Source organism: Thalassophryne amazonica, chromosome 10, assembly GCF_902500255.1.
Source record: "Thalassophryne amazonica chromosome 10, fThaAma1.1, whole genome shotgun sequence".
In the NCBI taxonomy this organism is placed as follows: Eukaryota; Metazoa; Chordata; class Actinopteri; order Batrachoidiformes; family Batrachoididae; genus Thalassophryne; species Thalassophryne amazonica.
Genome location: NC_047112.1, coordinates 67,876,205 through 67,900,814, shown reverse-complemented (window position 1 = coordinate 67,900,814; position 24,610 = coordinate 67,876,205). Strand labels below are relative to the sequence as shown.

At 46.6% G+C, this 24,610-nt stretch overlaps 1 protein-coding gene across 1 annotated transcript in view; it reads right to left on the bottom strand.

The window, feature by feature from the left end:
* Positions 1-24,035, bottom strand: part of LOC117518923 (histidine-rich glycoprotein-like) — a 38,893-nt gene extending 14,858 nt beyond the window's left edge. The window contains exons 1-6 of the mRNA XM_034180191.1: positions 23,861-24,035; positions 15,524-15,634; positions 15,088-15,172; positions 9,521-9,654; positions 7,013-7,129; positions 3,688-3,768 (exon numbers count right to left, since the gene is read on the bottom strand). Of these exons, the coding sequence (XP_034036082.1) occupies positions 3,688-3,768; positions 7,013-7,129; positions 9,521-9,654; positions 15,088-15,172; positions 15,524-15,634; positions 23,861-24,028 (696 nt within the window). The 5' untranslated portion in view covers positions 24,029-24,035. The remainder of the gene's footprint in view (positions 1-3,687; positions 3,769-7,012; positions 7,130-9,520; positions 9,655-15,087; positions 15,173-15,523; positions 15,635-23,860) is intronic.
* Positions 24,036-24,610: the final 575 nt, after the last annotated feature.

Here is a 24,610-nt window from a genome sequence, read left to right as displayed (position 1 = left end):
CCTGCCGGTACCTGACAGCTGCCTCCGAGGTCCCACCTACCAACATAGACAAGTAGGACTCCTTCTTCAGCTTGATGGCATCCCTTACTTCCGGCATCCACCACCAGGTTCGGGGATTGCCGCCGCAACAGGCACCAGAGACCTTGTGACCACAGCTACGAGCGGCCGAATCGACAATGGAGGTGGAGAACATGGTCCACTCGGACTCCATGTCTCCAACCTCCCCCAGGATCTGGAAGAAGCTCTCCCGGAGGTGGGAGTTGAAGACCTCGCTGACAGAGGGTTCCACCAGTCGTTCCCTGCAGACCCTCACAATACGTTTGGGCCTGCCATGTCTGACCGGCTTCCTCCCTTCCCAGCGGATCCAACTTACACCAGGTGGCGATCGGTCAACAGCTCTACCCCTCTCTTCACTCGAGTGTCCAAGACACGTGGCTAAAAGTCAGATGATACGACTACAAAGTCGATCATCGACCTCCGGCTCAGGGTGTCCTGGTGCCATGTGCACTTATGGACACCCTTGTGCTCGAACATGGTGTTCGTGATGGACAAACTGTGACTAGCACAGAAGTCCAACAACTGAACACCACTTGGGTTCAGATCGGGGAGGCTGTGCTTCCTGATCACCCCCTACAGGTCTCACTGTCGCCGCCCACGTGGGTGTTGAAATCCCCCAGGAGAACAATGGAGTCCCCAATCGGAGCACTATCTAGTACCCCGCCCAGGGACTCCAAGAAGGTCGGGTACTCTGCACTGCCGCTCGGCCCGTAGGCTGAGACAACAGTGAGAGACCTGTCCTCGACCCGAAGGTGTAGGGACGCGACTCTCTCATTCACCAGAGTGAACTCCAACACATGGCAACTGAGCTGGGGAGCAATAAGCAATGCGACCCCAGCTCTCCGCCTCTCCCCATGGGCAACGCCAGAAAAGTGGAGCGTCCAGCCCCTCTCCAGGACTTGGGTACAAGAACCCAAGCTGTGCGTGGAGGTGAGCCCGACTATCTCTAGTCAGTATCTCTCAACCTCCCACACAAGCTCAGGCTCCTTCCCCCCCAGCGAGGTGACATTCCACGTCCCAACAGCCAGGGGCTGTGAGCACGGGCCGGGCCGCCGCGCTGCCCACCCTCAACCGCCACCCAATCCTCTCTGCACCCAACCCCCATGGCCCCATCTGCAGGTGGTGAACCCACAGGAGCTAACCACGAACTATCGAAGATAACTTTTGTTAGCGGATTAGGTCTTCAGCTAACTTCAAAAACGGGTAAGGTCCAATAACTTTTAGACCGCTAACGTTTTTTAACATAGTAATGGTGAAAAGCTTTTATAAACCCTGTTGGCTCCTGTCTGCTAAGTATTTTGCAGCAGTGAGGCAGCTGAGAGGACATAAGCTCAACTCTACCCCAGCAGAAGGGACCTGGTGGCCAGGCTGTGACAAAAAAAAACAAACAAAAAAAAAACAACAAAAGTCATTACCCTTTACAGCATACAGCGGTCCAGCCATGAGGTCGAAGTCCTCAAAAGGAAAGCAGGTTTGACTTATGGTTTTGACTTTTAAACCAAATTCATCTGGATAGTTTAACGACGTTAATGTCAACTCATTTGTACAAAGTGAAAATATAACACATATCTTTTAATTTTAAAATAATGCACTAATTCAAATACACAAATACAAATACAAAAATTTTTTTTAGAAAACCAACACACACATTACATTTTGTGTTGTTAAATGAATCAACCAATCGGTGATCGCAGGCTTAGTTAACCCATAATGCAGTATGGCATCTGTGCGTGTTACTATGTTCAAAACCTCAGAAATAGTGCATTATTATTATTATCGGTTAAGCGTTATAAAGGATAACTTTTCAGTTAGCTGATTAGCAGTTATCGAAGCTAACTTTTCAGTTAGCTGTGCCCACCACTACTGCCAACCGTCACTGGGACAGGCTGCCAACTGTCACTGGTGAAACCCTGCAGGGGTGCCCAAGTTCGGTCCTCGAGATCTACCTTCCTGACCCTCTTAGTTGTCTCCCTGTTCCAACACACCTGAATCCAATGAGAGACTCGTTAGCAGGCTTTTAATAAGCCTTTCATTGGATTTTTTGTACCTGCACTCTTTTACTATGAAGCCACGCTGTTGTAACACGTGCAGAATGTGGCTTGGTATGGTCTGGGACGTCCCTGAAAAAGACATTGCTTGGATGGCAGCATGTGTTGCTCCAAAACCTACCTTTCAACACTAATGGTGCCATCACAGATGCTGGCTTTTGAACTTTGCACTGGTAACAATCTGGATGGTCTTTTTCCTCTTTTGTCTGGAGGAAACGACGTCCATGATTTCCAAATACAATATGAAATGTGGACTCATCAGACTACAGCACACTTTTCCACTTTGCGTCTGTCCATTTCATATGAGCTCGGGCCCAGAGAAGGTGGTGGCGTTTCTAGATGTTGTTGATGTACGGCTTTCACTTTGCATGGAAGAGTTTTAACTTGCACTTGTAGATGTAGTGACGAACTGTGTTAACTGACAATGGTTTTCTGAAGTGTTCCTGAGCCTATGCAGAAGTGTCACGTGTGTGTACACACAAGTACACTGCATTAACACACATGCACACTGCACTAACACATACAATGAACAAACACAGTATTTTTTTGTCTTTCTGATGCCTGATTCTGTTTTTTCTCTGGTTAAGGTGTAGCTCCATCCAGAGATGGGAGTTGTATTTGTGTTGGTGACCCTCCTGTCCTGTGCACCAACAACAATTCTTGTATATTGTCTGTGAATTGTTCTGTGAATTGTTTCTGTAATTTATGTTTGTAGCATGGCCCAAGCGGAGGGTCACCCCTTTGAGTCTGGTCTGCTTGAGGTTTCTTCCTCAGAGAGAGTTTTTCCTTACCGCTGTTGCTCTGGGGGTTGGTAAGGTTAGACCTTACCTGCGTGAAGCGCCTTGAGGCAACTCTGTTGTGATTTGGTGCTATATAAAGGAAAATAAATTTAAATTGAATTGAAATACAAGACTGGCCTGCCTGCAGTCCAGACCTGTCGCCCATTGAAAATGTGTGGCGCATTATGAAGTGCAAAATACGACAACAGAGACCCCGGACTGTTGAACAACTGAAGTCGTACATCAAGCAAGAATGGGAAAGAATTCCACCTACAAAGCTTCAACAATTAGTGTCCTCAGTTCCCAAACGCTCATTGAGTGCTGTTATAAGGAAAGGTGACGTAACACAGTGGTAAATATACCACTGTCCCAGACGCGTTGCAGGCACCTATTTCAAAATGAGCAAATATTTCCACAAAAACAATAAAGTTTATCAGTATGAACATTAAATATCTTGTCTTTGTGGTGTATTCAATTGAATATAGGTTGAACACAATTTGCAAATCACTGTATTCTGTTTTTATTTACATTTTACACAACGCCCCAACTTCACTGGAATTAGGGTTGTACAAGTGAACACAGTGCCCCAGTGTGGCCCCAGTTTTAAGGGCTTAAACTGAATCAGAGCTTTGCCAGAGAATCCTTCCTATTTAAAGAGAAGCTGGTCTGCTGGTTTTGGTGAAGACCTTGAGAAGCTCCTGATCAACACATGAGGCTGGAAGCAGCGTGACCTCAAGTACCACGTGCACACGTATGTAAATATACCTTTGAAGAGGAGCGGGTGTGCCGCAGCTGTGACTCACCTTTGGAGGGTAGGACTCGCACTCCACTGAGCCAATCAGGTCGTGAGTGAAATTAAACGTCGCTTTGCACAATTCATGACGCTTTGGAAAAAGAAGAGAAACAAAAGCAGTAGTGAAGCACATTTTCTGCAACACAACTTCAACCTTCATGACCTGAAGCTGTTTCTCAGCAACTTCCATCCAAATTCCACACACTCCGCACTAACACACATACACTGCGCACACACACACACACACACTCTAAACTAACACACATACACTGCACACACACACACGCACACTGCATACATGCACTGCACTAACACACACTCTGCACTACCACACATACAGTACACACACACTGAACATGCACACACACCGCACTAACACACACACTGCAAACATGCACACACACCGCACTAACACACGCACTGCACTAACACACACATTGCACACACACACACACACACACTGAACACGCACATGCACTGCACTAACACACACGCACATACACTGCACTAACATGCGCACACTGCACTAACATGCACACTGCATTAACACACTGGACACGCGCACACACACTGCACTAACACACACACTGCACTAACACATACAATGCACAAATACACACACTGCATGAACACACACAGACTGCACACATACATGCACACTCCACTAACACATGGGCACACACACACACACAGACTACACACACACATGCACACTGCACTAACACATGGACACTCCACTAACACACACACACACTGCACTAACACACATACACACAGACTGCACACTGCACTAACACACACACTGCACTAACACACACACAGACTGCACACTGCACTAACACTAACACACACTGCACTAACACACACGCACACTGCATTAACTCACACACACGCACACTGCACACATACTGCACTAACACACTCACATACACTGCACTAACATGCGCACACTGCACTAACACACACTGCACTAACACATGCACACTGCACTAACACACAGCCACACTGCACTAACACACATACAATGCACTAACACACACTGCACTAACACACACGCACACTGCATTAACTCACTCACACACACACACACATGCACACTGCACTAACACACAGCCACACTGCACTAACACACATACAATGCACTAACACACACTGCACTAACACACACGCACACTGCATTAACTCACTCACACACACACACACATGCACACTGCACTAACACACACACTGCACTAACACTAACACACACTGCACTAACACTTGCACACTGCATTAACACACTGGACACGCACACACACACTGCACTAACACACACACTGCACTAACACACACACCGTGCACACACACACTGATTACGCACACATACTGCACTAACACGCACACTGCACTAACTCATACAATGCACAAACACACACACTGCATGAACACACAGACACAGACTGCACACATACATGTACACTCCACTAACACATGCGCACACACAGACTGCACACACATGCACACTGCACTAACACACACACACACACTGCACTAACACACATACACACAGACTGCACACTGCACTAACACACACACACTGCACTAACACACATACACACAGACTGCACACTGCACTAACACACACACACACACTGCACTAACACATACAATGCACTAACACACACTGCACTAACACACGCGCACACTGCATTAACTCACTCACACACACACACATGCACACTGCATACACACACTGAACACGTACACACTGCACTAACACATGCACAATGCACTAACACACACGCACACTGCACTAACACACACACACTGCACTAACATAAGCACATGCACACTGCACTAACACACATACAATGCACTAACACACACTGCACTAACACACGCACACTGCATTAACTCACTCACACACACATGCACACTGCATACACACACTGAACACGTACACACTGCACTAACACACACATACACTGCATTAACACACAGAGACACTGCATTAACACAAACACACACTACACTAACACACACTGCACGAACATGCACACACTACACTAACACAAACAAATGCACACCACTAACAAACATGCACATTGTATTAACACACAGTGCACTAACACAAACACATGCACACCGCATTAACACACTGGACACGCACACACACACTGCACTAACACACACACCGTGCACACACACACTGATTACGCACACATACTGCACTAACACGCACACTGCACTAACTCATACAATGCACAAACACACACACTGCATGAACACACACACAGACTGCACACATACATGCACACTCCACTAACACATGCGCACACACAGACTGCACACACATGCACACTGCACTAACACACACACACACTGCACTAACACACATACACACAGACTGCACACTGCACTAACACACACACACTGCACTAACACACATACACACAGACTGCACACTGCACTAACACACACACACACACTGCACTAACACATACAATGCACTAACACACACTGCACTAACACACGCGCACACTGCATTAACTCACTCACACACACACACATGCACACTGCATACACACACTGAACACGTACACACTGCACTAACACATGCACAATGCACTAACACACACGCACACTGCACTAACACACACTGCACTAACATAAGCACATGCACACTGCACTAACACACATACAATGCACTAACACACACTGCACTAACACACACGCACACTGCATTAACTCACTCACACACACATGCACACTGCATAGACACACTGAACACGTACACACTGCACTAACACACACATACACTGCATTAACACACAGACACTGCATTAACACAAACACACACTACACTAACACACACTGCACGAACACGCACACACTACACTAACACAAACAAATGCACACCACTAACAAACATGCACATTGTATTAACACACAGTGCACTAACACAAACACATGCACACCGCATTAACACACACACACATTAACACACACACGCTGCACTAACACAAACACACACACATGGCATTAACACATGCACACTGCATCAACACACACTGCACTAACACAAACACACACTGCATTAACACACGCACATTGCATTAACACATACACGCTGCACTAACACAAATGCACACACTGCACTAACACAAACACACACACTGCAGTAACACAGACACACACTGCACTAACACACACACACACTGCACTAACACACATGCTCCATCAACAAACACACACATATGCTGAACAAACAAACACACACACGGCAGAGGCGTCACTGAAGTAAAAAGGCACAGATTACTCAGTGTGCACCCTCTGCTGGCCTGTGTTGTACTTACGGCTCTGTCGGGGCACAGGGGTGTGCATGCCTCAGGCAGGATCCTAGATCCATGAGGGCAGTGAGACTCTATGACAACGAACTCGCTGTAGTAGGTCGAGTGACCGACTGCATCAATCTGTTAGAGTGACAACGACACAGGATTCAGAGGACTTCAAGTCCTGGATGGTGCTTTGGCTTCTGTGCAGCAGAAAGTTTATTTTTACTGTGTAATAAATAAAAAAATAAACACAGTCAGTGTAGCGTGAAACATAAAGAAGTCAGACAGAAAGTGTTCACAGCACTTCACTTTTTCCACATTTTATGTTACAGCCTTATTCCAAAATGGATTAAATAAAATTACGCTCAAAATTCTACACAATACCCCATAATGACAACATGAAAATAGTTTTTTTTTGTATTTATTTACATTTTTTGCAAATTTATTAAACATAAAGGGCAGCCTGGTGGCTTAGTGGTTAGCACTTTTGCCTCACAGAAAGAAGGTGGTGGGATCAATTCCTACCTGTGGGCTTTCTGTCTGGTGTTTGCATGGTCTCCCCTTGTTTACGTGGGTTCCCTCCATGTGCTCTGGCTTCCTCCCACATCCAAAGACATGCAGGCCTTTATGTGTCTGTGTGACACACTGGCATCCTGTCCAGAGTGAACCCCACCTTACCCCCTATGACTGCTGGAATAGGCTCCATGCCCACCCCCGACCCATAATTGGAGTAAGCTGTTGAAGGTGAGCGAGTAAGTGAGAGTATTAAAAATAACAAAGAAATCATAAGTATTCACAGTCTTTGCCATGAAGTTCAAAATAGAGCTCAGATGCATCCTGTTTCCACTGACCATCCTTGAGATGTTTCTACAGCTTAATTGGAGTCCACCTGGGGTAAATTCAGTTGACTGGACATGATTTGGAAAGACACACACCTGTATACATATAAGGTCCCACAGGTGACAGTCAGCACAAACCAAGCATGAAGTCAATGGAATAGCCTGTAGACCTCAGAGACAGGATTGTCTGGAGGCACAAATTTGGGGAAGGTTACAGAAACATTTCTGCTGCTTTGAAGGTCCCAATGAGCACAGTGACCTCCATCATCTGTAAATGGAAGAAGTTCAGATGCACCAGGACACTTCCTAGAGCTGGCTGCCCGTCTAAACTGAGCGATTGGGGGCGAAGGACCTTAGTCAGGGAAGTGACCAAGAACCCTATGGTCACTCTGTCAGAGCTCCAGCATTCCTCTGTGGACCAGAAGGACAACCATCTCTGCAGCAATCCACCAATCAGGCCTGTATGGTAGAGCAGCCAGACGGAAGCCACTCCTTAGTAAAAGGCACATGGCAGCCCACCTGGAGTTTGGCCAAAGGCACCTGAAGGACTCTCAGACCATAAGAAACAAAATTCTCTGGTCTAATGAGACAAAGATAGAACTCTTTGGCATCATGTTTGGAGGAAACCAGGCACCATCCCTACAGTTAAGCATGGTGGTGGCAGCATCATCCTGTGGGGATATTTTTCAGCAGAAGGAACTGGGAGGCTAGTCAGGATTGAGGGAAAGATGAATGCAGCAATGTATAGAGAATTCCTGGATGAAAACCTGCTCCAGAGCGCTCTGGACCTCAGACTGAGGCAGTGGTTCATCTTTCAGCAGGACAATGACCCTAAGCACACAGCCAAGATATCAAAGGAGTGGCTTCAGGACAACTCTGTGAATGTCCTTCAGTGGCCCAGCCAGAGCCCAGACATGAATCTGATTGAACATCTCTGGAGAGATCTGAAAATGTCTGTGCACCGACGCTTCCCATCCAACCTGATGGAGCTTGAGAGGTGCTGCAAAGAGGAATGGACCAAACTGCCCAAAGATAGGTGCACCAAGCTTGTGACATCATATTCAGGAAGACTTGAGGCTGTAATTGCTGCCAAAGGTGCAGCAACAAAGTACTGAGCAAAGGCTGTGAATAGTATGGACATGTGATTCCTTAGTTGAAATTTTCAATAAATTTCACCATAACTTTTTTCATGTTGTCATTATGGGGTGCTGTAAGTAGAATTCTGATGTGGGGAAAAATGAATTTATTCCATTTTGGAATACGGCTTTAACAGAACAAAAAATGAAGTGCTGTGAATACTTTCCAGATGCACTGTGAGCCAGACAGGAATCAAAACTAAAATCTCAGCTTGCTTTATTGGGATCAACGGTTTCTTCTTGTTAGCTGACTGCAGGATTCGCCACAAAATGTCCAGGGTTTGTCTTTTGATCCATGTCAAATTCCAGTATCAGTTGGACCATTTCACCAACTTTCATCAAACTCCTTTGAGTGGATTATTTTAAAAACGTAGATGTTCTGTGAGACTCTTTAACCCGTTTTGAGCTCTTGCTGCAAACTGATTATACTCTTCTGCTCTGTCTGTGTGTGTGTGTGTGTGTGTGTGTGTGTGTGTGTGTGTGTGTGTGTGTGTGTGTGTGTGTGTGTGTGTGTGTGTGTGTGTGTGTGTGTGTGTGTGTGTGTGTGTGTGTACCTTTTCCAACACACGTGCCACTTCCAGAAGGACGAAGTAATGTCTGCTGTTTGTCTGCATGTTGAATTTCTTAACAGCTTCAGCAACAGTAAAGGTGCCGAGTCCAATCAACCTCCAGTGCTCGTTAGTGTGATCTACACACACACACACACACACACACACACACACACACACACACACACACACACACACACACACACACACACACACACACGCACACGCACAGAGACACACACAGACACACATACAAACACACAGACACACACATAGACACATACAGACACGCACACTTGTGTTACAGTTTTTGCCAATTGCTTACACACATTTTGCAAAATTTGGCTCAGTGTCAAAACTCTACACACAAACAAGATAAGACACAACACTTGTTGCTAAACCCCTCACAGCTCCGTCAAAATGAAACCCTACAGTCAAAACCTAACAATCTCTTCTAAAAATGTTATTTTTGCAACATAATGATTCACACACGCACCATCTTGAAACACTTTCAAATCAACAGCAACACACTGACGTGTTTTACACAAAACACTGAAGTCAATATATTTAGGGCCCGAGTAGGAAAAAGTCCTACGAGGACCCTATTGTAACTGAGCTGTTTATTATTATTATTATTATTCTGCGCAATTTGAAATCCAAATTTCAGCCTTTTCCCATGCTCAAAAACTCACCATACTGTGCAAAGTCGTCCGGTCGGATCCGAATATTTTGGGGGTCGCGCACATGGTCACAGCCAAATTGCAAAAAAAATTGCCCCCTAGAAATTTTCAAAAAAAACCTCCACATTGGGGTTTTTTCGTCGTAGCCTCACGAAATTTGGTACACATATTTACCATGCTAGGACGCACAAAAAAGTCTCTTTACGTCATGGTGAAATGTCAACAGGAAGTCGGCCATTTTGATTTTAAGTTTCAATTTTGAGGTCATTTTTGCCATTTTTGGCCATTTCCAGTACTTACATTTGAACAAACTCGTCCTAAGGATTTCATCCAATCGTCTTCAAATTTGGAATACATCATCATGACACCATGGTGATCAAAAGTTATCAAAAGAATGTAATTAGGTCAAAAGGCATGGCTGCTAGGGTTCGTCCAACTTTGGCGAGCTTTTCGGAGGATGCCGTTTCACTTCGAACAACTGTCACGCCCACATACTTCATCATAGATCCTTCAAACTTGCTGGACATGATGAGGGCCCCATCCTGAACATTTGCATATATTAACTTCCCACCTCTGCCATAGCACCCCCCGGTGGTAACAGGAAATGTCCTGTTTTTACTTTAACAGGTACTGATGTCACATAGTTAATCCCATCAACTTCATTCCACTTCTAAAACATGCAGAACAAGTTGGTGAACGTAGGCGATGATCGCCGTGAAGTTACAAATGACGGCGTCCGTGTGAAATTACGTTCTTCTTTTTGACGGCTTTAATTTTGTCATATCATCATGAAAATTGATACACATGTCAAGCACGACAACTTCTTACAATTCATAGGGGCGTCGCCCATGGGCAGGGCAAAATGCCTCAATAACACCTCCTTGAATATTTCAAAAACCCCTGCCCTTAGTTTTTTTGGAGTAGGGAGATGAAAATCGGTAAACGTGTGACTTGCATAGACGTACAAAAAGTCTCTTGCACCACTGGTCTACTCCAAACAGGAAGTCGGCCATTTTGAATTTTCTTGTCATTTTGGTGTGATTTCCACACGTATTTGAACAAACTCCTCCTAGGGATTTTGTCCAATGCACTTCAAATTTCTTTCAGAGCATCCAAAGATGATACTGATCAAAAGTTATTGAAAGCTTTTTTCTATGTCGAAGGATGTGGCCGCTATGGTGCCGCCATTTTGACCCTTCGCCATGGAACATCAAGTCATGATAACGCCTTCATGCTTTGCCTGATTGACTTGAAACTTCACATGGGTGATGACACTTGGCCCCTGAACACACCTGGCCCCTCTGTTTGTGCTCTGAGCGCCCCCTAGTGGATGAATTATCAACATGTCATAACTCCTTCGTGCATTACCTCACTGAATTGAATCTTCACATGTGTGATGACGGTTGGCCCCTGAACACACCTGGCCCCTCTGTTTGTACACTGAGCGCCCCCTAGTGGATGAACCATCAACATGTCATAACTCCTTCATGCATTGTGTGATTTGCTTGAAATTTGAACTGTGTGATGAGTGGTTGCCCCTGTACACACATACCCACATCTGGTCACAAGGGGACACGCTGGCCTGGGTAGGCGGTCGCGTGGAATGAGGGCCCGTATATGACTGCTTGCAGTCCTAGTTTTTTTACTTTTTCTCAAACAAGAGCTGAAAGTTACAGTATTTAGCAACAAAAGTGTTATTTCCCTGTTTTGATTTATTTTATTTTTACAAAGAAATAGAAATTTCTTACATACGAGGGCTGTCAATAAAGTTACGGTCCTTTTTATTTTTTTCAAAAACTATATGGATTTCATTCATATGTTTTTACGTCAGACATGCTTGAACCCTCGTGCGCATGCGTGAGTTTTTCCACGCCTGTCGGTGACGTCATTCGCCTGTGAGCACTCCTTGTGGGAGGAGTCGTCCAGCCCCTCGTCGGAATTCCTTTGTCTGAGAAGTTGCTGAGAGACTGGCGCGTTGTTTGATCAGAATTTTTTCTAAACCTGTGAGACACACCGAAGTGGACACGGTTCTAAAAATTAAGCTGGTTTTCAGTGAAAATTTTAACAGCTGATGAGAGATTTTGAGGTGATTCTGTCGCTTTAAGGACTTTTCACAGTGCGAGACGTCGCGCTGCGCTCTCAGGCGGCGTCATCAGCCTGTTCAAGCTGAAAACCTCCACATTTCAGGCTCTATTGATCCAGGACGTCGTGAGAGAACAGAGAAGTTTCAGAAGAAGTCGGTTTCAGCATTTTATCCGGATATTCCACTGTTAAAGGAGATTTTTTTAATGAAAGACGTGCGGACGGGTCCGCGCGTCGGGACGCAGCCGACGCGGTGCGGCGGCACAGGAAAAACACCTCCGTGTTGATAACCATTTGTAAAATCCAGGCGGCTTTTGATGGCTTTCAGTGGAGTGAGTATATGAGAAATTGTTTAACAGGCAGGACATGTTCCAACTTGTCCTTAAGGCTTTCAACAGAGGTGTTTTTCCTGTGGCGGAGCGTCGCGGCGGCTGCGTCCCGACGCGCGGACCCGTCCGCACGTCTTTCATTAAAAAAATCTCCTTTAACAGTGGAATATCCGGATAAAATGCTGAAACCGACTTCTTCTGAAACTTCTCTGTTCTCTCACGACGTCCTGGATCAATAGAGCCTGAAATGTGGATGTTTTCAGCTTGAACAGGCTGACGACGGCGGCTGAGAGCGCAGCGCGACGTCTCGCACTGTGAAAAGTCCTTAAAGCGACAGAATCACCTCAAAATCTCTCATCAGCCGTTAAAATTTTCACTGAAAACCAGCTTAATTTTTCGAACCGTGTCCACTTCGATGTGTCTCACAGGTTTAGAAAAAATTTTGATCAAACAACGCGACAGTCTCTCAGCAACTTCTCAGACAAAGGAATTCCGACGAGGGGCTGGACGACTCCTCCCACAAGGAGTGCTCACAGGCGAATGACGTCACCGACAGGCGTGGAAACACTCACGCACGCGCACGAGGGTTCAAGCATGTCTGACGTAAAAACATATGAATGAAATCCATATAGTTTTTGAAAAAAATAAAAAGGACCGTAACTTTATTGACAGCCCTCGTATACCTAAAGAAAGACAGACACTTCAAATTCAAACCAATGAAAACAGGTGTTTACAGTACTGTAGTGTACATACATGGTACAGTAACATCACTTGACAGTACTACCCACTGTGTGGTGGCTGAGGTTTGAGTGGACCGTTTGTCCACACTCTAAAAAACGAGTCACTGTCTTAGTGAGAAAAAGCGATGTAACAATTTTCATAGATTTTCTTAAGTTATTTTACTGTAACGTCACTACGGAAAGTTATTTCAACTTACGTAACTCGAGAAGTCTTGTGGCATTATGAAATAAGTAAAATTAAATAACAAAAGAAAAATATATGGAAATTGTTACATCAGTTATTCTCATTCAGACAGCACCTTTTTTAGAGTGCATCTTCCCTCAGTGTGAGGCCATGGTTGATCACATGGTCCACCAAAGTTGCTCGAATTTCATCTGAAACATTTCTCCTTCTTGCTCTTCTTTGTCTTTGTCCTTGTCCATGTATCTCTCTTTGTCTTTGTCTTCCTTGTCCTCTTCCTCTGAGTTTTATTGCCTCCATGTCTTACCTGAGCTCTATTTGTAGTGTCAAAGGTCAGACTGATTGGTGGTGAGTTTTCTGTGTGAGTGTTTTCAGGTGTATACATAAGTGTTTCCAGTTACCAGATGTGTTTTGCATTTTTATTAAAAGTGTTTTCCCAATGATAACAAGGTATTTTATCTTTGAGTTCAGTGTCTAATATAGGAAACTGTGTGTAATGTTTGCAACAACTATGTTGAAGAATTGCAAGCAAAGTGCAAAGTAGAAAATGTGTTTAAGGTATTGTCACATTATGTTTTAGCGACTGTCACAAGAAGTCTTGGATTTGAGGTTTTAGTTTAAGCATTCGCTTTTTCAATCAATCAATCAATCAATCAATTTTTTTATATAGCGCCAAATCACAACAAACAGTTGCCCCAAGGCGCTTTATATTGTAAGGCAAGGCCATACAATAATTATGTAAAACCCCAACAGTCAAAACGACCCCCTGTGAGCAAGCACTTGGCTACAGTGGGAAGGAAAAACTCCCTTTTAACAGGAAGAAACCTCCAACAGAACCAGGCTCAGGGAGGGGCAGTCTTCTGCTGGGACTGGTTGGGGCTGAGGGAGAGAACCAGGAAAAAGACATGCTGTGGAGGGGAGCAGAGATCAATCACTAATGATTAAATGCAGAGTGGTGCATACAGAGCAAAAAGAGAAAGAAACAGTGCATCATGGGAACCCCCCAGCAGTCTACGTCTATAGCAGCATAACTAAGGGATGGTTCAGGGTCACCTGATCCAGCCCTAACTATAAGCTTTAGCAAAAAGGAAAGTTTTAAGCCTAATCTTAAAAGTAGAGAGGGTGTCTGTCTCCCTGATCTGAATTGGGAGCTGGTTCCACAGGAGAGGAGCCTGAAAGCTGAAGGCTCTGCCTCCCATTCTACTCTTACAAACCCTAGGAACTACAAGTAAGCCTGCAGTCTGAGAGCGAAGCGCTCTATTGGGGTGATATGGTACTACGAGGTCCCTAAGATAAGATGGGACCTGATTATTCAAAACCTTATAAGTAAGAAGAAGAATTTTAAATTCTATTCTAGAATTAACAGGAAGCCAATGAAGAGAGTAAACAGTTGGAAAAAACTGTAACAGCTGTTTATTTTCCACACATGCTTTATCAACTCTGAGGACCTGAAGGACCGTCTGACCCACAGATTGTAGGTCTCTGTGAAGACCACTGGGAAAGACTAGTGTGTGGGTGTGTATGTGTGTGCGCGCGCGTGTGTGTGTGTGTGAGCTCTTACTCTGTTGTGTGTTACAGCTGTAGTTGCTGACTTTAGCTTCTCCCTCCTCCTCGGTCATCGTCACGCTGCAGTTTGCAGTCACCGCCTGCAGATGGAGACAGACTCACATTTTACCTGCTGACAGTCAAACCTCAGTGCCGTTTGTCTTTTGTAGTTTTTGTATCAAGAATAATGATGCTGAAGCTCCAAAATGGGTCAGTTCTCCACGTTCTGCTGAGGTCATCAGAGTTTATTCCTTTATTTCAACACATATATATTTAATAATTTTTCAAAATTAAAATATCAAAATCAAATAATAAAATAAAACATTTCTGTGCATTTGTACAGTGAAGAGAACCTGGTGTCAAACTGGTTCAACATGGTGGTGAAAAAAAAAGGGGACACTGCCACTCCTGTACAGCACTTCTTGGCGCGCTCTGTCGGAAGGGGGCATTACCACTTCAAAGTCTGTGCGGACGTCACATTCATTAGCAGGTTTGGGATTGACAACATGGCACTTGGTCTCCTGAAGCTCCAAATCCAGCTCAGCGTTACAGCCGTCCCCAACCTGGAAATATACAAAGAAGCAAGAACACATCTTTATTGACAGATCCACTGAACAAAACTTTATTTTTCACCTGATGGGAATAAATACTGGACATTATTATCACTTTGTATCATAGATTTACGTCGACGCTATCTGGCTATACCCGCCCGCTGTGCATAAACAAATGACGTCATAGCGCGCGCGCAGCCCAAGAACTGTACGCAGAGGAAAAGATGAAAAGGCGAGAAGTGTGTTTTGGTCCCAATATGGATATTCCGGATGATTTTCTCATGGATACTACGACAATGAACAGCAACAAAAGCAGCCAGCTTGATGAGGACGCACTGCTGAATTTGAACAGCAGCGCGCGCGCCAGGCTACAAGGCAGAAGTTAAGTGAGCCAACTTTTTATGTACGCGTTACGTGTTGTGTATCTCAGTAAAAAGTGATAATAATGCAAATAACATGCTGTTGTCGTGCGGTATGCATTTTTCTGAGTCCGCAATTTTGGGCGACTGGGCATGGACGTTGGACCTCTTGAAAATGCATACCGCCCTCCAAAAGCATGTTACTGTATTATGATCTCTCGTCTTCTGAAGAACCAAGAGGCTGTAAACGCAGCTTTAGACCGACAGAACCACAAGATCGTCATGTTGACTGCAGCAGAGCTGGTGAAATTGCAAAAGCTGGTGCCCATTCTTGAACCATGCAGGTAAAAAAAAAAAGCTGTTTCATTAATGAGATTTATTGTTACTGTTCCTTTAAAAAGCTTTTGTAGTTGACAGTTAGTAGAATAATAATAATCACTTTCCTCAATTGTCTGTGTTCACTGCAGATTTGTGACTGAGCTCCTCGGAGGCGAGACGTATGTCTCATATTCAGTGGTTTTACCTGCTCTCTGCCACCTGCGTCACACCGTGGAAGTCTGGGATGAGGATACAGCCTACATGGTGAAACTCAAGAATGCCTTTTTGAATGACTTAGCCCAGCGCATAGCTACACTCAACCACGAATGGCTCAAGATGGCTACTGTTCAGGACCCACGCTTTAAGCATTTAAAGTGTCTACCAAGGGGAGAGTGAGAAGAGGTTTGGACCAGCCTTGAGGGCCTGCTGCAGGTACAATCTAAGAGAGATGCTCCAGACTCAACACAGGAGCCACCAAAGAAAAAGAATCTCCTCTCTTTAGTGTCTTCAGACTCTGATTCAGATGATGAAGTGTGGTGTACCAGGGCTCTGAGCTTGTACAGAGCAGAGCCCACCATCAGTGAGACAGAGTGCCCACTGCACTGGTGCTCAAGTAGAGCAGAGACCCACCCACAGCCAGGGGCGTGCTGGGACCATTTTTCAGCCCGGGAGTTTCATATCCAACCGGCCCAAAAACCGCTAGCGCACAGCAATAATAAGAGTTCTGCTGTGGCATTTCAATCCAGCATTTATGTGCTGACTGACTGTGAAAATTGGGTGGCTTATAATAGAAAGTAAAAGCTAGTTAGTTAAAACAAGAACAGTATTGTTATCTCACCATTTTTGGCCCTTTTTCAGCCAATTTTTCACTCCTGCGAGAATTTTTTGGATTGCACCAAGTTTCAGCTTAATCGTGCGTCCTGCATCGTGCAGTCTACATGGAGTAATGAACTGCGTGTAACATCTCACGACCACCTCCCGATGGGGAATCATATGATTGGATGAATATCAACCCTGTTTGATATTTTGGTCGGCCGTCGTGACTCGTGAGGGTTCCGTGCTGTTGAAGCAGCACTACAAGTGTCTACGTGCTGATTACGTTGCGCACTGTGCGTGTGCAAACACCGGAGAGAGCAAACAGTGATCTCATGTAAAGTCTTGTGTTTTTTTTTTTATTGCGTTCCCTCACAATAACCTAATATCATATTAAAGTTCATGCCTATCAGCGCGCACAGTGAGTGGAAACAGGTGGGGGGAGACTGAACGTATATGCACGCGCGCACGCACACACACAGCAGACAACAACAGGATTCACGACACATGAGGGAATAAGTTGCTACACCTTGCGCAGCTGTATGACTCCGTATGAAATATAGTTTATTTATACAACAGTGTAAGTAGCAACACTTGTTATGAATGTTTGTTTTCTTTTTTGTCCTCTCATGAATCACTCTGCTGTGTGTGCGCGCGCGCGCGCATATGCGCTCAGTCTCCACCCACCTGATTTCACTCACTGTGTGCGCTGATAGGCATGAAATAATTTTTTTTTTGAAAAAGAAATGCGACCCCGACGTGTGGTTTTTGAAGGTACAGTGTGAGCAGTCAGATCGCTTCAGAGCATTGGGCCGTACGGTGTGAGAACATGAATCGTGCGCTCTGAACTTTTAAACCCTGCGGTTTTGTCGCACAGTTTGAGCTGGAGCCGAGTACAACGATTGAAAATATCGTACAGTGTCTGCCCAGCCAAGTCAGTGTCTTTTTCTTAATCTAGCTTTTTCAGCTCTACCTGGCTTTTTTCTGTCCATCTTTTCCTTCACTGGCCACTCCTCCTGTACTTGCTAGTAGCGCAAGTCCCATCTGAGCGCACAGGGCTTGGTTGGACTGAACTAACTGTAATGAATGCATAGAGGTGTTAAACGTGTAATGGGATGTCCCTACCTCGGGCTTTGGACAAGATAACATTGCAAAAGAAGTAGTCTTAAGTTATTTTCTTGTGAATTTTCGTGATTGTAAGACATTTATAACACTTAATGTCTTCTCTTTAAGATACAGCAGCCCAAGTGTCTTGCTGTGTAGCCTAACAGTGGTGGTCATATATGTATGTATATATTAACACCCCCTCACAACGGCCCCAGGTTGGACCAGGCCACCAGGAAAACTCCCGACTCTCCTGATTACCCAGCACGCGGTAGCCCACAGCTACCTGTCTGTCCTGGCCCGCAAACATCTGACCAGCCCTGCCACTTCTGTCCCTTGTGAGAGGCTGTTCTCACTTGCAGGCCACATAGTAACAAAGAAGAGAGCTGCACTGAGCTCTGAAAGTGTGAACAGGCTAGTTTGCCTAAGGAACTGGCTGAAAAAGAGGGAGAAGAAGTAGGTTTTGAGGTACTGTGAGGTCAGTGGGTTTGCTGTTTTTGCACTAAAATGTTGATCAAACTGTTTTAGCCTATGTTGTCTATGTACTGTATGTTAAATGTTATGGGACAACAGAGATTTTTGCTCAGGATACTGTGAGTATAAAAGGGATTTAGGTCAGTTAAAGGACCATCCATCCATCCATCCATCCATTTTCTTCTGCTTTATCTGGAGTCGGGTTCCGGGGGCAGCAGCTCAAGCAAAGCCGCCCAGACCTCCCGATCCACACACACCTCCCCCAGCTCCTCCGGGGGAACCCCAAGGCGTTCCCAAGCTACCCGAGATATGTAGTCCCTCCAGCGTGTCCTGGGTCTTCCGCGGGGCCTCCTCCCAATGGGACGTGCCCGAAACACCTCTCCAGCGAGGTGTCCAGGGGGCATCTGGAAAAGATGCCCGAGCCACATCAACTGACTCCTTTCGACGTGGAGGAGCAGCGGCTCGACTCTGAGCTCCTCCAGAGTGACCGAGCTCCTCACCCTATCTCTAAGGGAGCGCCCAGCCACCCTGCGGAGGAAACTCATCTCGGCCGCTTTTACTCGCGATCTCGTTCTTTCGGTCATGAGCCAAATCTCATGACCATAGGTGAGGATCAGAACGTAGATCGATCGGTAAATCGAGAGCTTTGCCCCCCTACTCAGCTCTCTCTTCACCACGACGGTCCGATACAGCGACCGCATCACTGCAGATGCGGCACCGATACGTCTATCGATCTCACGCTCCATCAGTCCCTCACTTGTGAACAAGACCCCAAGATACTTAAACTCCTCCAATTGAGGCAAGGACACTCCACTGACCTGAAGAGGGCAAAGCACCTTTTTCCGGTCGAGACCCATGGCCTCGGATTTGGAGGTGCCGATTTTCATCCCGGACGCTTCACACTCGGCTGCAAACCGCCCCAGTGCATGCTGAAGGTCGTGATTTGACGAAGCCAACAGAACCACATCGTCCGCAAACAGCAGAGACGAGATTCTGTGGTTCTCAAACCAGACCCCCTCTACACCCTGGCTGCGCCTAGAAATTCTGTCCATAAAAATAATGAACAGAACCGGTGACAAAGGGCAGCCCTGGTGGAGGCCAACGTGCACTGGAAACAGGTTTGACTTACTACCGGCATTGTGAACCAAGCTCCTGCTGCGGTCGTACAGGGACCGGATAGCCCTTAGCAAAGGACCCTGGACCCCGTACTCCCGGAGCACCCTCCACAGGGTGCCCCGAGGGACACGGTCAAACGCCTTCTCCAGATCCACAAAACACATGTGGACTGGTTGGGCGAACTCCCATGAACCCTCGAGCACCCGATGGAGCGTGTAGAGCTGGTCCAGTTTGCCGTGACCAGGACGAAAACCACACTGCTCCTCCTGAATCCGAGGTTCGACCATCGGTCGAATTCTCCTCTCCAGTACTCTGGAATAGACCTTACCGGGGAGGCTGAGGAATGTGATCCCCCTATAGTTGGAACACACCCTCCGGTTCCCCTTCTTAAACAGAGGGACCACCACCCCAGTCTGCCAATCCAGAGGCACTGTCCCTGATTGCCATGCGATGTTGCAGAGGTGTGTCAGCCAAGACAGTCCCACAACATCCAGAGACTTAAGGTACTCAGGACGGATTTCATCCGCCCCAGGAGCCTTGCCACCGAGGAGCTTTCTGACCACCTCGGTGACTTCGGCCTGGGTAATGGATGAGTCCACCTCTGAGTCCCCAGTCTCTGCTTCCTCTTCGGAAGACGTGACGATGTGATTGAGGAGATCCTCGAAGTATTCCTTCCACCACCCGACAACATCCCCAGTCAGGGTCAGCAGCTTCCGCCTCCTGAGGCGTTGGACGGTTTGCCAGAATCTCTTCGAGGCTGACCGATAGTCCTCCTCCATGGCCTCCCCAAACTCCTCCCAGACCCGAGTTTTTGCCTCTGCGACCGCACGGGCTGCTGCACGCTTGGCCTGCCGGTACCTGTCAGCTGCCTCCGGGGTCCCACCTACCAACAAAGATAAGTCGGACTCCTTCAGCTTGACGGCATCCCTTACTTACAGCATCCACCACCGGGTTCGGGGATTGCCGCCACGACAGGCACCAGAGACCTTGTGACCACAGCTACGAGCGGCTGCATCGACAATGGAGGTGGTGAACATGGTCCACTCAGACTCCATGTCTCCAACCTCCCCCGGGATCTGGGAAAAGCTCTCCCGGAGGTGGGAGTTGAAGACCTCGCTGACAGAGGGTTCTGCCAGTCGTTCCCAGCAGACCCTCACGATACGTTTGGGCCTGCCAGGTCTGACCGGCTTCCTCCCCTCCCAGCGGATCCAACTCACCACCAGGTGGTGATCGGTCGACAGCTCTGCCCCTCTCTTCACTCGAGTGTCCGAGACACGTGGCCGAAGGACAGATGATACTACAACTACAACGTCGATCATCGACCTCCGGCTCAGGGTGTCCTGGTGCCACGTGCACTTATGGACACCCTTGTGCTCGAACATGGTGTTCATGATGAACAAACTGTGACTAGCACAGAAGTCCAACAACTGAACACCACTCGGGTTCAGATCGGGGAGGCCGTGCTTCCCGATCACCCTCCTCCAGGTCTCACTGTCGCCGCCCACGTGGGCATTGAAATCCCCCAGGAGAACAGTGGAGTCCCCAGTCGGAGCGCTATCTAGTACCCCTCCCAGGGACTCCAAGAATGTCGGGTACTCTGCACTGCCGCTCGGCCCGTAGGCCGAGACAACAGTGAGAGACCTGTCCCCGACCCCAAGGCGTAGGGACGCGACCCTCTCGTTCACTGGAGTGAACTCCAACACATGGCGACTGAGCTGGGGAACAATAAGCAATGCGACCACAGCTCTCCGCCTCTCCCCATGGGCAACGCCAGAAAAATGAAGCGTCCAGCCCCTCTCCAGGAGTTGGGTACCAGAGCCCAAGCTGTGCGTGGAGGTGAGCCCGACTATCTCTAGTCGGCATCTCTCAACCTCCCGCACAAGCTCAGGCTCCTTCCCCCCCAGCAAGGTGACATTCCACGTCCCAACAGCCAGGGGCTGTGAGCATGGACCGGGCTGCCGGGCCACCCGCCCTCGACCGCCACCCAATCCTCTCTGCACCCGACCCCCATCATGGCCCCCTCTGCAGGTGGTGAACCCACAGGAGGGCAGGCCCACGTCGCTCTTTCGGGATGAGCCCGGCTGGGCCCCATGAGCTAAGGACCGACCACCAGGCGGGGTGGTCGGGCCTTAACCACCAGTTAAAGGACCATTTCGGTTTTTTGTTTTACCATTTTTCATGGTACAAATTGCACTTTATGTTGAATTGTTAGTTGACTTTTGTTTGCCATTTAAAATCAGTACTGCTCTGTTGCAAAATAATGATTTGTTTAAAAGGATGTATGTGTCTATCATTTGATTCAGTAATACACCAACATCCATTTAAATTGAAAAATGTAGTTTCTTGCAGCAAATGTTATGCAATTAAAATGCAATTAATTGAGATTAATTAATTACAAAGCCTCTAATTAATTAGAGTAATTTTTTTAATCGAGATCCACCCCTAATATATATATATATATATATAAGAGGTCTGTCCAAAAAGTATCGTACCTTTTTATTTTTTTCAAAAACTATATGGATTTGATTCATATGTTTTTACGTCAGCCAAGCTTGAACCTTCGTGCGCATGCGTGGGTTTTTCCACACCTGTCGGTTGCGTCATTCGCCTGTGGGCAGGCTTTGAGTGAGCACTGGTCCACCCCTCTCGTTATTGTTTCATTGCGAGGAAATGGCGGAATAATTTGGGCTTTTTTTCCATCAGAATTTTTTCAGAAACTGTTAGAGACAGGCAGCTGGAAACCATTCGAAAAATTTATCTGGCTTTCGGTGAAAATTTTACGGGCTTCACAGAGAATAAGGACTGTTACTACAGCTTTAAGGACGCCCCACAATGGCGCACGGCGCGCCACGCTCCGAGCCGCCATAGAGAGGCAGAAAACACCACATCATTTCTAAACGGATGGCTGTGTGGAGCTGGGACCGTCGTCAGCAATTTCTCTGGTTATCACAAGAGCTGGACATCAGCCATTTTCTGGCAGATTTAACTTTTAACAAGAGATTTTGTCACGGAAAGCCGCGCGGAGGCGTCGCGCGTCAAGACCAATTCGCTGATCGAGCGAGACAAAGGAACACCTCCGTTTCGGAGTGTTAGAGGACAAGTTGGGACATGCCTATCTCGGCTTTCAATGCTTACCAGCCCAGTGAGTATAAGAGAAACTGTGGAGAGCTGGGCATTGGCATGTGGGAGTTTGGTCTAAAAATGAAGTGTGGTCATAGTGCAGCAGATAACTGAAAAAATCCTTCAAATGGTGAAACAACCACCAAATTCAGCACAAATACACCTTAGGCATCAACTCTTTTGAAAAAAAAAAAATCAACTCGCCACTTGAATTTTCAACAGGCGGCCAAGTAGAGGTAAACTGAAGAATTACACAGGGGTCAAAATTTTAAAATGTTTCAGTCATATTGAAAGCTACACCACATTATGTGTCTGATCATTAAGATTCCAAAAAGGTATAGTTTGGACTATCTATGGCTGAATGTTCTGGAGTTATGGGCTAAAAACAGCAAGAATGGTGACAAAAGTCAATTTCTGTTTGTCCAAGGGTCAAAGGTTAAAGTTGCTCCAATTTTGGAAAAAGTGATGCATATTATGGTTGAAATAAATGGATTAATAAATGGAATAGTTTTGACTGTGTTGAATGTTTGGTCTGCAAAGTAAAGGTCAAACAAGATCAACGTCCATTGGATTCTATGACGTGTGACCCCGTGATAACGTGAAACTAAACATGACAGATGGTCCAAACTGTTCCTTTTTAAAAACCCTGGTGATGCAACCAATAGTATTTGTGAAGAACTTTGTGCTCGCATTACCATTTGCAGGATCCCTCTATAATCTGCTGCACTACGGGAGCAGAACTGATGCATTCAAATCTTTGATCAGCAGAAAGTGTCTGTGGTTAGACCAGCAAAATCCAGGTCTAAAACCCAGAACAGTCTGGAGCTGCATAAAGAGTGCTACAGTGAGCGGGGCCTGACATAAGCAGCTTCGCAGGCCTGACTCAGGCATCAGAGGTGTGTTTGCACTAAAGCGACCTACGCTGGCGTTGTACCTTCTGCTTCAAGGCTTTCAGCTTGAACTTGTAGCCGTGCTCTTGGTGGTCATTGATGTGCTGCACGGCCGCGGAGACCAAACTGTCCTCACTGCACGCCGTTGGATCTGTTGCGCTGCTCAGCCACACTGCTACACACAGCAGCACCAGTGTGGGCCAGGCCTTCATGGTGCACAGCGTGTGTGCCATTGCAGCTGCGCGGCTTTTATACAGAGGCAGAGTGGTGACACGGTGGAAGAGTTCAAGGCAGATAAGATAAGAGGCTGAGGATAGACAACACCCCCGACTTTAATGTGCAAAGAGCAGCTTCTGTTCCACCACCGCTGGGTCACTGCACCTCCCACGTGCAGCCGCTCCAGCGTGGAGGTTAAACACGAGCTGCACTTTGTCCCAAAGCACCGACTCAACCCTCGATTTAATGTGACTTCAAACAGAAGCTGATGAAATCTTGACTTTGTTGTTTTACTTTGGGGTCTGTATTTTGAACATCGTCAGCATTTGTTTTGGACTGTTCCTGAGACAGCCGGGCGCTCTGCAGCATGGTGGGTCCTGTTGCAAGGGTGCGCTCCAGGCTACCTGTCCTCAGACCAGACACATGGTTTTCATTTTGCCCATCCATCCAGCTGTAAGTGGATACCAGCCTTGATGGAGGAAGAACTCTGGCATCCCGTCCGTAGATGCTGGTCCACGTCATGCTGGTCCACGTCATGCTACGGTACCTGGAGATATAGCGTGGCTTGATGGACCTCA